Here is an 18,045-nt window from a genome sequence, read left to right as displayed (position 1 = left end):
AGGAACAGGCACGGCTCCAGTATTTCTTTTAAGGGGGGGGCTTGGGGGAGGCTAGACCAATATGTGGGGTTGCTAAGAAAATAGTCGATTTTCATGACTTCAAAGTTACTTTATAATCAAGTCCCCCCCGCCCCCAAATAAAACCAGATATGGCACATTAGCACATTCAAAATAAATGTAGTTTTTAAATTAATTTGGCCAAAGAATATAAAAAATATATATTTAGCTATAATACTACAAGTGACCACAAGGCAATGGCAAAAACTTTCACATGCAAAGGTTTAGGCATGAGGAGTGATTGGTTAGGTTTAGGCATGCAGAGTGGTGATTGGTTGGGTTTTAGGCGTGATGAGTGATGATTGGTTAGGTTTAGGCATGAGTAGTGATGATTGGTTAGGTTAATATCAGGGTAAGAAAAAGTCCACAATGGAAATAAGCCTTTTGATTGAATGGTTGATTGATTGATTGATTGATTGATTGATTTAATTTATTTGATAATTGATAAAAAAAACATACATATACAACTGCCCAGCAGGAATACATACAGTACATTTAAAAAATCATTGAGGTTGAGAACACAATAAAACATCAGGGACCATGTTGGAAATAAGTGTTTACACTTTTACGTGTTATCCCTTGGATCTTTTATTGTCTCTATATCCATGAATAAAGTCCATCAATCAAAAGGCTTATTTCCATTATGGGATTTTTCTTAAGACTGCAGGATATTTACACAAGATTTTCAGGCTCTTAAGTCCGGTAAAGAACTTCCTAATTATGAAGAGCAACTTTCTTTTTCAAATCACACGCTCATATTCCTCTCTCATCTCCTTGTCAGACCTACCGTAATTCAACAGATCAAGGTTTAAAGCTACAATATGAAAATATTACAGGAGGAAGTGGGCTGTAGCTCACTCAGGTAAACATGTGGATGTTGTGCAATTTGGCGAAGGTTGTTGGTTCAATCCCTGCCTCAGGCAGCACCTGTGATCCCATTTTTTTTAATAATCAATAGTTTGAACACTGATAGAAATAAGCTGATGTAGGAGTCTTTTGTTAGTCTCTGACTACCTCAGATAAACAGCTGCTCACTCGTTCAATTCCAACCTATCTCACTCTTTATGCTCTGTGTTGTTGTCAGTGTAAACACAGTGTGTAGAATTCAGAAGATGAACTCCAAACAGCTCATAGCTCAGCAGGCTCAGTCGCTGTGTCTGTTGCTACCTGACAGGTGGACTATTGGTTCGATTCCTGATGGAGGAGACATTACAGCACCGCCCTGTCTTTAACGGCTTTAATATCCTCAAATTAATTAGAAGTGTGATAAAAACTAAAAGAAGATTGTTATGCCTATTTCCACTTTTATTCAAATACAAATAACTTTGCTGCCTAAAAAACAGATGAAAGCTCAGCCTGTGCACATCCCAGATTAGAACTCACAACCTCTTCCTCTGGCGGCAGCTGACATAGACAGTGAACCACAAAGGCACTGCCACTGATGCAGTATTTCACTGACTTTTGAAGTGCCTGGCTATAGGTCAAAATCTGGAAAAGGCTACTATACTTTTTAGTCAATTTAGAAATAGTTAGGTAGACTCAGTTATGGCAAGAGATTAATTTCTGGACTTCCAAACATCAATTTAGACTCTAAATCACCTTTCTAAATTGATTAAAAGCAACAATACAGTATAATAATTTCCTGGTTTCACCTGAAGGTAGCCTGGCTTTCCTTTGAGTGAGCGACATAGAGACAGAGTGTGTGAGAGAGAGGGAACGGAGTTTGACCAAAATCCCACTGTAAAAAGTTTGACCTGTCTGGTTTTAAAAATGTTACATTTCAGCTGTCAATCAACATAAAGCTGGTGTGTGTGTGGGAGGGGGAGGGGGGTGTCAAAGTCTCAGAAAAATCTGGATTTGGGTTACTGTGGGAGGACTGAAGCTTCCATGGTAAACTACACACCCCAAGCTGAATTTAATTGAATGTACCTGAAGGTTAGCCTGGGTAAACCCAGCCTTCAACGTGATGTCACAGGCTATGCCTGTAGCGTAGGTTTCTTCGTGACTGATAGCACATAGAGGTCACGTGGAGGCTGGGTTTACCCTAGTCTCAACGCCAGACCCATGAGAGTTCTTACACTGATACACTACGTTACTACATGCTGCTGAGCTCTCTCTGGGTCTAGGACACTTTCCCTCAGGCTACCTGAAGGCAGCCTGGCTTTCCTTTGAGTGAGCGACATAGAGAGAGAATGAAAGAGAGAGAGAGAATGGAGTTTGACCAAAATCCCGCTGTAGAAAGTTTGACCTGTCTGGTTTTAAAAATGTTACATTTCAGCTGTCAATCAACATTAAGCTGGTGTGTGTGTGTGTGTGTGTGCGGGGGGGGGGTCATAAAGTCTCAGAAAAATGTAATGGTAAAAAACAAAGATAAGAGCTCTTCCTTTATGTTTTTTTTTTATTTCAGACATGTTATGCTTGTGGGAGAGACAGAGAGAGAGAGGGGGAGAGAAGAACATGCAACAAAATCCCCCAGGCTGGATTTGAAGCAGGTCACTGTGGGAGGACTGAGGCTTACATGATAAACTACACACTCAACTGTGCCACCAGGGGACAGCTTCTGGTGTTAGTCATTACTTTATTGAACAGTACCTGTCTGGTTTAACTTTTTACAGTGGGCTATTCCCCAAAACCTCTCTCTCTCTTTATCACTCTCTCTATGTCTCTCACTCAATTTCAGCTCTCTCACTCAATTTCAGCTGTAAATCAACATAAACATTACATTTCAGCTGTTAAAACACAGTCTCTGTGTTTGTGAAGTCTCTGATAATAATACTGTACTATTAAACTTAAAAGATCCCTTCTTTTAAGATGCATAAAGACTATACTTTGATCAATAATTTGTATATGTTTATGTTTTTTCCCACAAAAAAGGTGCACAATATGAAAGCTGAAAGCGTGAGACGATAGAGACAGACAAACAACGTCGTTTCAAGCCTAAGTCCGTTTTGAACGCAACAGCCAGAGGAAAGAGTGATTTAAAGCCCTGAGAAAACCTGCCCTAAGAAGTCTGACTTAGTGGCACAGAGAGTTGGCTTGCTGCCGAGCAGTATTGTGGCCTCAGTCACTTTTTAGGTTGTGGGTTCGAGCCCTGGCGACAGCTTGGCCGGTTCGATTCCCACTCCACTGTCTGCCACTAGGGGGGCCTGCCCCCTCCCCACAGAGATATGAGCGGAGGGTTATGAGACAGAAAACCACAGGGAGCTGAACTATTACTGACATGGGAAGTTGGTTTTCTGTTAGTCCGTGCTCCCAGGCTGCCGCCAGGCGTAGAGGCTGACCTTTAGCAAAACAGCTCTAGACTCAGTATCTGTATGACGTTTTTGCTCTGGATCTCTTTGCAATCTGTCCAGTGTCCATTTCTGTGGATCCACCTGTAGGAGGTGCTATGCTGCTCTATCAGCTGGTGATGTTAAAGACAGGGTAGTGCTGTAATATGTCTCCGAGTCCTCCGTCAGGAATCGAATCAACAGTCTACCTGTCAGGTAGAGACAGTGACACAGCCTCTCATCCTGATGAGCTGTGAGCCGTTGGGAGTTCAACTTCTGATTTCTACACACTGTTCACACTGACAATACATACATACACCAAGAAGAGCATAGAGTGAGACAGGTGGGATTTGAACCAGTGAGCTGAGCTAGAGTCAGGGACTGACAAGCCTCCTTCATCATCTTATTTCTATCAGTGTTCAAACTACTGATGATGATAAAGAAGGATCACTGGTGCAGCTTATAATGTGAACACTTCTTAAGCCATTGCATGAGGCTGGGATTGAACAAACAACCTTTGCACATCACACAACATCCACATGTCTATCTGAGTGAGATATAGCCCACTTCCTCTTGAAATGTTTTCATATTGTAGCTTTAAACCTTGATCTGTGACTGTTGAAGTAGGTCTGACATGAAGGAGATAAGAGAGGAATATGAGCGTGTGATTTGAAAAATAAAGTTGCACTTCACAATTAGGATTTTCAGACTTAAGAGCCTCAAAATCTTCAGGAAAGTATCCTGCAGTATTTGATATGTCACCTGGACCAGATCTTTCCAGGTATTAAATCGGCTGGGATCCAGTAGATCTGAATGCTGATCGATCTGTATCTGCAACAGAAAAGACTGGGGAGTTTACACTACAAGACTGGTTCATTAAGATTTTTTTATCACGACTGAAAAAACTGAAATACACTACACGACTGACTCAGAATCGGGAGGGAAGTCTTGTAGTGTAAACTAGGCATTAAACTAGACTATAACTATCAAGGATAGAAATGACTAAAACTAATAAGCGTTTTCGTCCTAAGACTAAATCTAAAATAGCTGCCAAAATTAACACTGGCCACCACCTGTAGTCAAGTAACTCACTCACTTTTACTTTGCTCTACGTGCTTATTGCTAGTTGGAAAAATACCATATAGACTAGTCAATGTGTGTGTATTGGGCCATTTAAATTCTGTATCCTAGTGATTATAAAGCAAAAAGCAGCTCGACAAGACAGCCAATATGTACACATTTAATTCTACACAGTGCAGCAAATGAACAACTTTAAGCCAGAAGCAGAATTGAATTCTGATGCGACAGTGCTTCTATGGTCTTCTGCTGGGCTGCTGCTCTTCTCAGGAGCCAAGAACATCAACTGGCTTTCTCACTCACACATTTTACCACTGTGCCCATACAGACACCAGATGGCCATGCTGACTTGAGGAAAATAATAGCCAAATGCATACTTGACAGAAAACAATTTTCAAATGTTGTAAGCCGGGATGTGCTCAGTTGAGATCTTGGTGGATGCTCTATGGCTGAACACACAGTATGGACAACAAAGGCAGAATAACTTCAGCAAAAAAAAATAAACGAAAGCTCTTAAATATCATTTTAAATGGGGGAAGGAAAAAAAAGTGAAATACATATCAACATGGCAATGTGATGCATAGTTTGTCCCACTATCATACTGATTTCAGTGCTAGTGAATAGAGAAGAGCCACAATACTAAGGTAATAATAACACAGTCAAGTTGAGTCAACCTTCTGAAGTAGCTGAGCTCAAATTTCTCTCAGGACCGACAGGAGCTTTTCTCCACACTTTGGTTCCTCGTAGCCCAACTGTTATTACCTCCATCCAGGAGGTTCTGAACTGTTATTACCTCTGCCAAGGATGTTATGAACTGTTACTGTATTACCTCCACCAAGGAGGTTATGTAGGATAAAAGGATAAAACTCTGAAACAGACTATTTCTTCCAAACAAACCGACCAATAAATTTGGATAAAACTCTGAAACAGACTATTTCTTCCAAACAAACCGACCAATAAATTCTTCAAATGTAATCGTAACATATACAAGGAATGTGAGGCAGACAGACCCGGCAGCACATCTCAAGACAACTGGGGGGGAAGTGAGTGGACAATTAATAAAAACAGTTTATAAAACTATTAAAAACGGCTTAAAATAAAAAACAAAAACAAAAAAAAACAAGTCGTGCTGCCTCCCATCTGATCAGCAGGAGGTCCCCCATTTTCTTCCAGTCTGCTATTTACAACCAGGGATGTGACCAAGACAACAGAAAAAGCCTGGGGGGGGAGTGGAGACTTGAAGGAAAACAGAAACTTTCAAATGTACATTCAAATGTGCTCCAAAACAGCAAAAAAGGCCTGTAAAAATGTTCCTCAAAAATCTGAAGTGCTGGGGAAAGCACTGTTGGGGCGGGGGCATCTGTACAACAGCCTTTTTGGCAGAGTCCACTTTTAGAATCAGAAATGATTTAGAAGAGTAAAAAGAGAAGAGGGGGGTCGGGGATGGCAAAAGGAGGGGTGGGGGGTGGGGGGACAGGTCTACGTCGTCTTCCGGAAGCCTTTCAGGATGGGGTAGATGTTTTCAAACGCCTCGTATATCTCTCCTCTCACCTTGGCACCTTCACAAACACAGGATAGCAGTTACTACACAGGATTTATACTGGCAAATATGACAGAAACAAGCAAGATGCCCATTCATATTCAGAAGCATTCTACCATTTCTAACAATAACATTAAAAAAAAATAAGAATTTGATACATTTTTATGTAATCAATTTCAAACTTAACTCATTGAGTGCCACGGACGTCGATCGACGTCAAAGTAAATAGTGACGTAGAGTGCCACGGACGTCGATCGACGTCAAATGCGTTTTTTGACGGTGGGACGTGGATCAAAGCCTCCTGGATCTCCTGTACAAATATTGTAGCTTTTGGAGGTGTATAACCTATTTTACAGACCCATTAGGTGGCGACAGTGCTCTCCAGATTAGAGGAAGGTCCGGAAAACTGCAGGAAAAACCCCCGTGATCAAAGAGAAACCGCTCATGCTGCAGCCAGAGCCATATAGATGGCTCTGACTGCAGCTTGGCTGCAGCTGATGTTGGCTGCCAACAGCAGTCAATCCGCGCACACAACTGAGCTCCTCTGCCTCTGTCTGTCTGTCTGCATAGTTTCTTCACACGATTAGCCGCCAGAAAGGCAGCACCCGACGCCGAAGGGCCAAACCTTTCCATGCAGTCCGGTTTGCCATTTCCTTGTAGCGCTGGGAGCCGGCGCAAAAAAACGGAGGCTCCGAAAATAGACTGGGTGCGTGTGGGGAGGAGTTTGCAGCTGAGGGGGGGAGAGGGGGGTGGGGCACGCATGCACCACACAACTACACCACGTCACTACATCAGAAAATATTATCTTCAGACTCAGAATGTGCTTGAAATGCTGCATTTCACAAAAGGCAGAATAACTCAGCTTCTAATTTGAAAAGTGTCTTTTTGCTCAAAACAGCCTATCTTCTCCGGCTCATAACTAAAGAATGGAAAATGGGATCAATAAACTTTTTTTTGTAGATGATAGAAGAGAGTCTCATCGTTCTTTGTGCGTGTTCAGTGTTTACATAGTAATATCACACAATATTCTGTGGGCCTCGAGAAATCACTGAAAACGCTCTGAAACTCTGGCACTGGGAGCGTCCGTTCTCCAAAAGTGGCTGGCACTCAATGAGTTAACTGTGTAAAGTGTGTGAGAGAAAGATGGATCAACAGTTTGTCTTTGACTTTAGACAGACATGGGGAGTAAGGGCTGCTAAATCTGAGTTGCTGTTGCTCTGTGTGAATTAATGAACTGTCCCACAAAAAAGTCAAAGTATCAGGTATTAAAGCCCCAATCAGTAACTTTTTCACCTTAATATAACAGCTTTTTAGACATTGAAGATGGTACAGTGACTCGTAACAGGGAGAATGTCACCTCTATTGGTCACACACCGCCCTCCAAAGGCCTCTCCTGGGACTAAGCACTTTTGTGCCTGTGTCCCGGTGGCAAGATGCGCACATGCGCTGTACAGCGGAAGCGTTGTGTTCATCAAAACAAGGAAGTAACTCGGTGCGGATTTGCTACGAAAATGAAGTTTCACGTAACTATGGATTCTTATTTCATCACGTGGGGAGTACCCGATGTCACAACATGTACATAGAGCTTTCTGGCGCTGTGTTTTGTTGACTTTGAACTGCGATATCGATAGCGATACTATTGCACCCAGAGGGCGCAGTTTCCCCAATTAGCAAAACTTGGAAAAGTTGCTGAATGGGGCTTTAAGTACAATATTTCCTGGGAACCCACAGAAGACAAACATGTATCTGGTAGTGTCTGTGTCCTGCTGAAATCCAACTATTAGTAATGTACCGTCAAAACTGGAGTTGAATTTTAGTTTTTGAACATACAAGGGCAGAGGATTGTAATCATAACCGATAATCAGTTCAGTGGAGACGTTGGCAGAGAAGAGCCCAACTTACCCGTCAGTACAACCTTCCCAGAGACGAAGATGAGCAGGACGATTCTGGGTTTGATCATCCTGTAAATGAGACCTGGAAACAGCTCCGGCTCGTAGCTGAAACAGACAGAACACATTATTTAAATAAATCATTCACACTTCTAAGCCGATGTAAATGTTATAAGTCTGGCTCATAGCCCTCTGCATATTGTATGCAGGCTATATTCTGATGTAATTTACCAACCATCCAGACTATAAATGTTCCAGCCAGATGAACAGGGCTTTAAGCATAAAAAACACAACATATTAACTTGTTACCTGCTAAACTGTTGGTGAGTGAGGACCAGTCCTTCCAGCCGTATGGGGAACTTGACATCGCAGCTCCCCACCATGTTCTGAATTTTAAAGTCCAGGAACTTGGCAGGAAAGCCCAGCTTTTGCACCACACGGGCATACTTCCTGGCTGCTAACCGCGACATCTCCTCACTAGAGAGGAACAGTGAGGAGGAGGTGGCAGGAGGGGAGAGAGGAGGAGGATGGGGAAAGATGATGAGGACAAGGAGGCGAGGGTTGACCAGGGGAAAGGAGATTAGATGAAAAGACAAGGGAGAGAACTTCAAACCAGATATTTGCGTCAAGGCAATGCCTACTATTAGTGTCCTCTAGAGAGAGAGTGGCGTCAGCAGAGGACCAAAATGCGAGACTCATTAGCCGATGAAGAGCCAGGAATGGGTCTTGCGCTACTTTTGCATGCTAAAATAAAGCTGATAATGTACAATTTAATTCAAGGGATGAAAAACCCTTTCAAAGTACAACACAAACTGTCTATTTTGCTGCAACTCGACAGTGCTGCTTTTTTTCTCAAGAGTTCCTGGAAAAAAACTGGTCCATTGGAGTGAATGGAGATGTCGGAACTCTTCTATTATACGGCTCTGCCTAATATCATACAGCAAAGTGTTTTGTCACATGGATGTTGACAAATGTTGCTAGATTTACAAATCTCAACATCACTTCTACCTTCAACAATGAAAGGTTGCCTTATCATGGTCTTTAAAACAGTATATCTAGTGAGTGGTGTGCTCACCTCTTGGCTCCAGTGCAGACCATCTTTCCAGAGCTGAAGATGAGAGCAGTCGTTCTGGGCTCTCGTATTCTCATGATGACCGCAGCAAAACGCTTGGAGAGGAGAGGGGGGCATATTATTACTGACTGTCTTCATCTCGTTATAAAAGGATTAATTCTTAACATTAGACACATGGCTGTATCTGTGTTGAGGACAAAACACAGGCGCACACACAAACTGCAATCTACAGTATATCAGCGATCAATGGAACTGTGCCGTGCCTAAAATAGCCGATAACCCTAAAAACCTGGCCGAAAAGTCACATTGCTGGGCAGTGGGCATCACACAGAATTGCTTGTGGTAATGTGGTGGTCTCACCTTGGGGTTGTACTCAGCGTTCCTGGCTCTCAGGGCGATGGTCTTCAGGTCCAGTTTACAGCCCAGATTCACTGTAGATACAATGTTCCTGATAGGGAGAGAGGGGAACGTTTACAGCCCAGATTCACTGTAGATACAATGTTCCTGATAGAGACACTGCATGAAATAGGCCACGCCCATCACGGGGGAAAGCTCTCCGTTCACCTCCACACCAGCGTCATTTTCCTTGAATTTAACATAGCTAAAAGCTGTTGTGTGGTGGGCTGCGCAGACAACAAATGTAAAAAAGCGCCAATTAAAGTGTTTTTGTCCTCCTGAGCAAAACAAGGAAGCCATTGAGAATTGGCAAGAAGAAACATGTGGATCTAGCTGTCAGTGAAGTAAGTTGGAGTGTTCATGTTCCGTATATATGATCTTTGTGGGCAACACGCGGTCATGCATGCGACATAGGAGAACGCCAGGATGGGGGGGAGGGTAAAGTAAAGTCAAGTCCCACTGATTGTCACACAATGTGTGAAATTTGTTCTCCGCATTTGACCCATCCCCTGGGGGAGCGGTGAGCGGCAGCAGCGCCGCGCTAGGGAATCATATGGTGATCTAACCCCCCAATTCCAACCCTTTGATGCTGAGTGCCAAGCAGGGAGGCAATGGGTCCCATTTTTATAGGGTTTGTTTCCCCCCGTTTTGGGCGTGGTTTCTGAATGACGGCGCGCTCCGAAGTGTCTCTATCGGGATAGAGGGGAAAGTAAGGAGAAAGACGAAGAAGCAGGAAGACAGAAAAAAGAAAGGGGCAATTTTACATTTAAAAGGTCCCATATTATTCAGCTTTGATGATTTTGTTTTCAAATATAGTCTGACGCAGGATAAGAATAGTGTACATGATGCTTTGCAAATAAATATATTTTCGTTAAAAGCTGAATTGAATTTGAAGAGCAAATCACAATACTGGATTTTCAATTTATTAGTAGAGAAACTTTCCACTTTCAGCAGATGAAACAGCCATCTAATGTCAAACTGCACATTTCTGCAAAGTGAAGCTCAAACATAGAACTGAAGGAACAAGACGTTTTTTGTTTTGTTTTTACTTTAGGGGTCTTTAGGTGAAACTCACTGTAGCTGTGGTACTATCCCAGAGCTCTCTGAGGTTTTACTTTAGGGGTCTTTACGTGAAACTCACTGTAGCTGTGGTACTATCCCAGAGCTCTCTGATACTTTAGGGGTCTTTAGGTGAAACTCACTGTAGCTGTGGTACTATCCCAGAGCTCTCTGAGGTTTTACTTTAGGGGTCTTTACGTGAAACTCACTGTAGCTGTGGTACTATCCCAGAGCTCTCTGATACTTTAGGGGTCTTTAGGTGAAACTCACTGTAGCTGTGGTACTATCCCAGAGCTCTCTGATACTTTAGGGGTCTTTAGGTGAAACTCACTGTAGCTGTGGTACTATCCCAGAGCTCTCTGAGGCTGGCGTGGAAGGAGTGATGGGGGTCATGGGCGTCAGGGGGGTGGTGTTGTAGAGAGGGGTGTTCCCTGGCAACGCTGTGGTGGTGGAGCCCCCTACCGTCTGGGAATGGAAAAGCTGAGGGGTCTGCCCTGACGTGCCTGCAAGGCCTGGAAAAGAGAAAGATTGTTTTCTGGTAATATGACGTGATCATTTAACGACACTGCCTATGACCCCAATCCCGGCGACAGCCAATGTTGTCCCCATCAAACACTGTGTTGCATTTGTGCAGTCCAACGTTGTTATTTCATTACTATGATCATTATAGTTTGATTAAGATTAAGTCAAGGGAACCGATATTGGGTTGTGACCTGAGGTCGGGAAAGCGTGGACAAGAAAATAATCCTATTTTACCTGTGCTGGCCTGCTGTGCCTGTTGCTGCTGCTGTTGTCTCTGTTGTTCCTCCAGAATGGACAGACTGTTGGTGTTTTGGACTGGCTGGGGTGTCAGGCCTGAGCCGTAGGGCATCATGGGACTGAAGATAGGCATGCCTGGGGTCATGGCACCCTGCACAGGGACAAGAGGTATTCAATCAATCAATATCCTTTATTTAACCAGGTAAAAACTCATTGAGATTAAAACCTCTTTTCCAAGAGCGACCTGGCCAAAACGGCAGCATAAAGACAGTTACATAAATACACACAAACACAAAATAAACAGATAAAATACAGTCAGTCACTCAGGAAACGATAGTGAGGTTACACCGCAGGGTAATTACAAGAGCCAAGAAAACTAATTTCTCTGTCTCTTAAAATGTACCTGAATTCCCCCAGAGTTATAAGATTAGATAATTTCAAGTCCTTCTGCACATCATTCCAGGTAGAGGGGGCAGAAATTTTAAAAGCCTTTTTACCCAGTTCAGTTCTGACTCTAGGGACCTGCATCTGAATGATGTCCTGAGAGCGCAGGCCATAATGGCTGAGGTTTCTACACATGTGTAAACACAGATATGTAGGAAGAAGCCCAAGAATAGATTTATAGATAAAAGTCAGCCAGTGAGAGAGTCTACGGACAGAGATGTTTGAGATTTGAGAGATTTGTCCAGTTTCTTTAAGTACTGGTCAGGAGCATTCATGAAAAGCACGGGGGCACGCCCTTTAAAACAGGGGGGGCACGCCCTTTAAAACACGGAGGAAGGAGGAAGAAGACCCAGCGGCCTGGACACACTGTGTTCTACCTGCTAGGTAATTGGAGAACCAGTTTACAGCATGGTCAGATAAGCCAATCTTGTGGAGTCTGTCAGCCAGGATAACATGATCAACAGTGTCAAATGCCTTTGACAAGTCAATCAAAAGAGCTGCACAATATTTTCGGCCATCTAGTGCCTCTATGATATCGTTTACCACTTTAATAGCAGCAGTAATTGTACTGTTTACGAAAACCTGGCTGATGTATTGATTTGGGATCTGACAGGAATGTTATGGGCAGGGGATATGGACATGTCTCAGCTCGCTTTTCTAAAGCTAGGTTGAAAGTGCAACCCAAATGGTATTAGGTACAGTACTCCATTTAGCCTTTAAAAAAACCCAGTATGTGTCAAGTCGATGAAACTTTTTATCTGTATTAAACATAAATAGAAACTTAAAGACCATAATTAATTAATTTCAAGTCACAAATTAAAGGAGTAGAGAAAACTCAGTTAGCCGAATTAAGAACAGCTCAAATGTTGCTCTAAAGCAGCTGTCAGTTACCTGAGGGGAGGCCAGCCCCTGGAAGGGTGGTAGACTGTTGTTCTGGTCCATCTCTCTTGGCCTCTTCCCTCTCTCTTAGCTCTGCTGCCACCGAGGGAGGCTGGCAGAAACACGGGCTCGCTAGTTAGCTTAAATGTTGGCCAGGGTCTGCACGGGAGAAAAACCAACAACAAGCATGTGTTGGAATTTGCAGAATGTTTCCTTCTGGCTCCTTCACTTTGATAGCCAAGTCCTACAAAGACAGACAGAGTAACGTTAGGTAACTGTGACACTAATATCATGATATCACTTTGTTTAATTCAACTCAAGCGAACAATTTTAAAAAGAATGACTGTCATCAGAACCCATGTAGCTAGCTGCACTGGAGGCGCCAATAGAATCACAGCGTTTGCTTTAATCAATGCGTATCATTCACTTGGGTAACGTTACCAATCAGCATTGCATGAATGAGCTAGCTAACTCGTGAAAGCAAGATTGAGTTGACGAAGAAAATGCACTACCTAAAAGGTTTGCTAAGGTGGCACAACGTCAGGCAGCCTTCAAAAGATAACACAAACTGGTTAGCTAAAGTTAGCCGTCGAGCTTAGCCGACCATTAAAACCCTTGTGGCCATGGTGAGAACTGTGAAATACTGCGCTTTAGTCATGCATATGGGATGTAAAGCATTTTGACATTGCCGGTACAACGCATGTTATGCCCCCATTAACTTACTATCACTCTCTCTCAAGTCCAATCAGCAAAAATCACATTTAAAACAGCTTCGGGTAAATCATGCTCGGGCTTTGCACAGAGACGTTTGCGCTCCACGGCTACACCCGGAAGAATAACACTTCATTTCCGGTGTATCGAAGTGTTTTTTTTTTCCCTCCCCCAATAAACAAAGTCTGGCAATAACAAACATTACAGTATACAAAAATTCAGACTGAGCATTTACAAACTTGAATCAAACAATCAAATAAACAACAAATAAATAAAATAAAACAAAAACAATAAGTCAGAGTTCTAAACAGGAATCAAGATATTATGCATGTTTTGGTACACACTCCATGCTTGTTTGGTCTTAACATATTTCAAGGCTTTCTTAAAGTTAATTATCTCATTCATGAAGACTAAGAACAAGGGTCTGGCATTTTGAAATCTACATCGGTGAATAAATTGTTTAGCCATAATAATTAAACTGTTGTGCATCATTTCAATTTGTTTATCTTTCATTATAACTCCAAATTTAATATCATTATATTCTAAATTGGGCGATTGAGGGTCTTTTTCAGAAAAAGTTCCCAAAAAGATCTAGAATAATTACAAACATAAAACAGATGCTCTACAGTCTCAATATCAGAATCACAAAAACTACAGTTGTTCATATCAAGGTTAAATCTTTGTCTCAGAAACTCGTTACATGGATACATATCATTCATTACTTTAAAGTGAGTGTCTTTAGCTTTGGGTGGGATGGGGAGAGTGAGGTATCTAGTTCGAATTCTAATTCTTATCTCTTCAGGATAATCTTTTAACAGATTTTTCCTTTTTATTGGTAAAGGGAAGATTACAGAAGTAAGAGTACTTCTTAGAAATTTGTTTGTGCATGTTTTCTCCTTAAATTTGATACTATCAATACACAGTGAAGGTAGCTGTGGAACGAAAACATTATAGCCTACAGCAACATCCCTTTAACCGTATATTCACCATTGCTTGTGGAATTGCCTTAATAACCACCGAGTATTGTCTTTTTGTGCAATTCACATTGTATTTATCAATAAACGTATTATACTCGAGAAGATTACCATTTGAATCCATTAAATGAAAAATCGACCAAATACCTTTCTCCACCCAGTCACAGTAACACAAAGATTTTCTTTTAAATAAGATATAACGATTATTCCAGATCGGTGAATTATGTGGAGTAAAATTATGTTTATAAATCAATTTCCAATATAACAATACCTGCTGATGAAATGTCGACAACTTCATGGGTAATTTAGTTATACAGAAATCACAACTTAACATAAACTCTATTCCACCACACTTTCCAAAATTTTTAGCCGGGATATTGAACCAGAAACCATCTATATCTTGTAAAAATTGTTGTAACCACTTTAGTTTTATCATTCGATTCATTGCTTCATAATCAATCACATTTAGACCTCCTTCTTCTAACGGTTTTATCGTATCACCTTTTCTAAGATAGTGATGTTTATTTCTCCAAATAAAATTGAAAATCTTTTGATTAATTGATTTGATTAAGTTGTCAGGAATGGCTAGTGAAAAGGCTGGGTATATAAACCTAGATAGTGTTTCAATTTTAGTAATCAAGATACGTCCAAAAATTGACAGATCCCTCTGTAACCATGAATTAAGAATAGACTCACTTTCCTGTGTATCGAAGTTCCATGAAGTCAGTGTTGCCAGGTGGGAAATATTGAATTATCGTACCTGAGCGTCAAAATTATCGTTTTTGGAGGGAAATTATCGTACACGACCAGCCGCCTTCCACCACTTATATAGCCTCATCCGGATTATGACATCACTGATGACATCACAATTGCTCAAGTGACATCACTGATGACATCACAGCTCGAGTGACATCACTGATGACATCACAATTGCTCAAGTGACATCACTGATGACATCACAATTCACTGATTTATGACATCACTGATGTTTTAATTATGGTGATGATGATGATGATTGAATCTAATTTTTAAAATCACAACGTTCAACTTTCCATTTTAAATGAGGTGCTTTTTACTTTTAAAAGTACATTTTTACACCAGTAGCCTAAGTACTTCCACTGAGGTAAATGCACAGCAAAATAATAATACTTCTACTTGAATAGGAAATTCCAGTACTCTTATCTACCACTGGTAGGAACTAAAATGTATTTGTCCTAGTGGACATGAATGCAATGATTGGCTGCAAACCATCTAGGTGACGCAAGGTAGTCCATCAATCTGTTTGAATAATCCTCAATAAAGTGGGCTCAGGTGTTGGTACAGGAGAGATTAAAAGACACTAATCGGTTTTCATTCGCTACAATTGTAAAAAAAAATATATATATATATATATATATATATATATATATATATATATATATATATATATATATATATATATATATATATATTACTGTAAACAAATATGGTTGGGAAGGCATTACCAGAGTGGAACTGTCTCCTGTACAGTAGGTGGCGGTGCACACATTTGACGTTGGTTTGCGATCCGGCGACACACTAAAAGAAAGAGAAGAAGAAGAAGTTCAGCTCGCCTCAAAGCAAAAATGGCGTCGCTGAGTGACAAGTCAGTTTGGGACGAGGTGGAGGATGGAATCGGGGAAGAAGTGTTAAAAATGTCCACGGAGGAGATCGTTCAGCGGACGCGGCTCCTGGACAGCGAGATAAAGATAATGAAGAGCGAGGTGCTCCGCGTGACCCACGAGCTCCAGGCCATGAAGGATAAGATCAAGGAAAACACGGAGAAAATCAAAGTGAACAAAACCCTCCCGTACCTGGTGTCCAATGTAATCGAGCTTCTGGACGTGGACCCAAACGACCAGGAGGAAGACGGGGCCAACATCGACCTGGACTCCCAGAGGAAAGGAAAGTGCGCTGTCATCAAGACATCCACCAGACAGACCTACTTCCTGCCCGTCATTGGCCTTGTGGATGCGGAGAAGCTGAAGCCCGGAGACCTGGTCGGAGTGAACAAAGACTCCTACCTGATCCTGGAGACTCTGCCCACCGAGTATGACTCCAGAGTCAAGGCCATGGAGGTGGACGAGCGCCCCACGGAGCAGTACAGCGACATCGGAGGCCTGGACAAGCAGATCCAAGAGCTGGTGGAAGCTATCGTCCTGCCCATGAACCACAAAGAAAAGTTTGAGAACTTGGGCATCCAGCCTCCGAAGGGAGTGTTGATGTACGGGCCACCGGGAACCGGGAAAACCCTGCTGGCCAGGGCCTGTGCTGCTCAAACCAAGGCCACCTTCCTGAAGCTGGCAGGACCGCAGCTGGTCCAGATGTTCATTGGAGACGGAGCCAAGCTGGTGAGAGACGCCTTTGCCTTGGCCAAAGAGAAAGCCCCATCCATCATCTTCATAGACGAGCTGGACGCCATCGGCACCAAGAGGTTCGACAGCGAGAAAGCAGGTGACAGAGAAGTCCAGAGGACCATGTTGGAGCTCCTCAACCAGCTGGATGGGTTTCAGCCCAACATGCAGGTCAAGGTAATGCTGCTGCCGCAAATGCTGCTGTCTCTTACATTGTACACCACCTCAGTATCATCACAATGGAGACCACCGACAACACATCTCACAAACTGATATAGTAATCTGTTGTCAGCTGGTAACTGTGCATTTTACCCAACTCAGCCTACCTGACCGCACATAACCCAAAAACTGGGAAATACTGATAAAGTACTAATAAAGTCTACATGTTCAATTCAAAATGATTTAAAAACAGAACACACACATCCAGTGACGGCTGTTTTTCAGGTACAGAACAGAAAAGTAGTAGAGGAAACATATAAACATGAAATATGGACACGTAAGACAATTCAGAATGAAACATGAGCCAAATACATTTCCACCAACTATAAAACTGGAATAGTATATAACAACAAGTAGTTATTACATTTTATATTTACTGATATCTTGAACTCAGTCTGGGTTGTCTAGACAGAAACACTCAGTTACAGTTGTTTCTTTACTTGCATTAACTACATAAACATTGTGTTTGTTTCCAGGTGATTGCTGCCACCAACAGGGTGGACATCCTGGACCCGGCGCTGCTCCGTTCAGGCCGTCTGGACAGGAAGATCGAGTTCCCCATGCCCAACGAAGAGGCCCGAGCTCGGATCATGCAGATCCACTCTCGCAAGATGAACGTCAGCCCTGACGTCAACTACGAGGAGCTGGCCCGCTGCACCGACGACTTCAACGGAGCCCAGTGCAAAGCGGTGTGCGTGGAGGCCGGTATGATCGCGCTGCGTCGCGGTGCCACTGAGCTGAACCACGAAGATTACATGGAGGGAATCCTTGAGGTCCAGGCTAAGAAGAAGGCTAACCTGCAGTACTACGCCTGAGAAGGCCACCTGTGTCTGTTTGTATGCTGTGATTTTTTTTGTAACCGTTGTTACAGTTGTCAACTTGAGTTAATAAAACGAAGTAGCACATCATAGTATAAGTGTTATTTTATTTCTTCCTCCTGAGCGGGAGAGTGGAGTGTCTGGGAATGGTTTTGACTGTTTTCAAGTGGTTCACTTCACACCATTTGTCTCATTTGAGGAAGTGACATTAATAAGGCCTGGTTAAATAGTGATCAGTCTGTAGCTCATTATAGACTGGCTCAGTCACAATCTGAAAGACTGTTCACAACATCCAAGATGTATTTAAAGTAGAATAAATACAACTAAAGAGCATAGTTATGGTGTGTTCCAGAACAAGATGACTAGGGATGCATCCTAGATAGGAAGGGGTGCACATGCACGGGCCGACCCAAAAAATTTGACATGTTATTTTACTAAAAAATAATGCATTTCACCATCATTTCAAGTAGAATGATACCAGCCAAGCAAGAATATTTCAAGTGTTTCAAG

At 42.3% G+C, this 18,045-nt stretch overlaps 2 protein-coding genes across 4 annotated transcripts; one reads left to right on the top strand and one right to left on the bottom strand.

Moving 5' to 3' along the window:
* Positions 1–4,564: 4,564 nt before the first annotated feature.
* tbp (TATA box binding protein) lies at positions 4,565–15,670 on the bottom strand. Of its 3 annotated transcripts, none has more exons than XM_083650834.1 (9): positions 15,611–15,670; positions 12,454–12,600; positions 11,116–11,269; positions 10,691–10,871; positions 9,265–9,352; positions 8,908–8,999; positions 8,142–8,309; positions 7,846–7,940; positions 4,565–5,962 (listed from the first exon to the last, which is right to left on the bottom strand). In XM_083650834.1, the coding sequence occupies exons 2-9, from the start codon at positions 12,502–12,504 to the stop codon at positions 5,883–5,885; spliced, it is 909 nt and encodes a 302-aa protein (XP_083506960.1). In that variant the 5' UTR covers positions 12,505–12,600; positions 15,611–15,670; the 3' UTR covers positions 4,565–5,882. The 3 variants fall into 3 exon arrangements, with proteins under 3 accessions (XP_083506960.1, XP_083506958.1, XP_083506959.1); XM_083650832.1 differs by lacking the exon at positions 15,611–15,670 and adding an exon at positions 13,165–13,272; XM_083650833.1 differs by lacking the exon at positions 15,611–15,670 and adding an exon at positions 13,165–13,264 and having other exon boundaries at positions 12,454–12,685.
* Positions 15,671–15,719: 49 nt separating this feature from the next.
* LOC310789445 (26S proteasome regulatory subunit 6A-B) lies at positions 15,720–17,622 on the top strand. Its single transcript, XM_083651085.1, has 2 exons — positions 15,720–16,675; positions 17,194–17,622. The coding sequence occupies exons 1-2, from the start codon at positions 15,731–15,733 to the stop codon at positions 17,530–17,532; spliced, it is 1,284 nt and encodes a 427-aa protein (XP_083507211.1). The 5' UTR covers positions 15,720–15,730; the 3' UTR covers positions 17,533–17,622.
* The last annotated feature ends 423 nt before the right edge of the window (positions 17,623–18,045 follow it).

The sequence above is a fragment of the Poromitra crassiceps genome (genome assembly GCF_964638095.1).
Source record: "Poromitra crassiceps genome assembly, chromosome: 14".
Classification (NCBI taxonomy): Eukaryota; Metazoa; Chordata; class Actinopteri; order Beryciformes; family Melamphaidae; genus Poromitra; species Poromitra crassiceps.
The sequence above is the reverse complement of the archived record's forward strand: the minus strand, read 5'-3'. Positions and strand labels throughout refer to the sequence as shown.

What these genes read in the sequence shown, in the direction of transcription:
- tbp (XM_083650834.1), bottom strand. Translation starts at nt 12,504, where the DNA reads ATGGACCAGAACAACAGTCTACCACCCTTCCAGGGGCTGGCCTCCCCT. An exon ending in GGGATAGTACCACAGCTACA is followed by an intron (nt 9,353 to 10,690) that starts GTGAGTTTCACC and finishes TCTCCCTATCAG; the next exon opens with GAACATTGTATCTACAGTGA. An exon ending in ACGCTGAGTACAACCCCAAG is followed by an intron (nt 9,000 to 9,264) that starts GTGAGACCACCA and finishes CTCCTCTCCAAG; the next exon opens with CGTTTTGCTGCGGTCATCAT.
- LOC310789445 (XM_083651085.1), top strand. Translation starts at nt 15,731, where the DNA reads ATGGCGTCGCTGAGTGACAAGTCAGTTTGGGACGAGGTGGAGGATGGA. An exon ending in AGCCCAACATGCAGGTCAAG is followed by an intron (nt 16,676 to 17,193) that starts GTAATGCTGCTG and finishes GTTTGTTTCCAG; the next exon opens with GTGATTGCTGCCACCAACAG.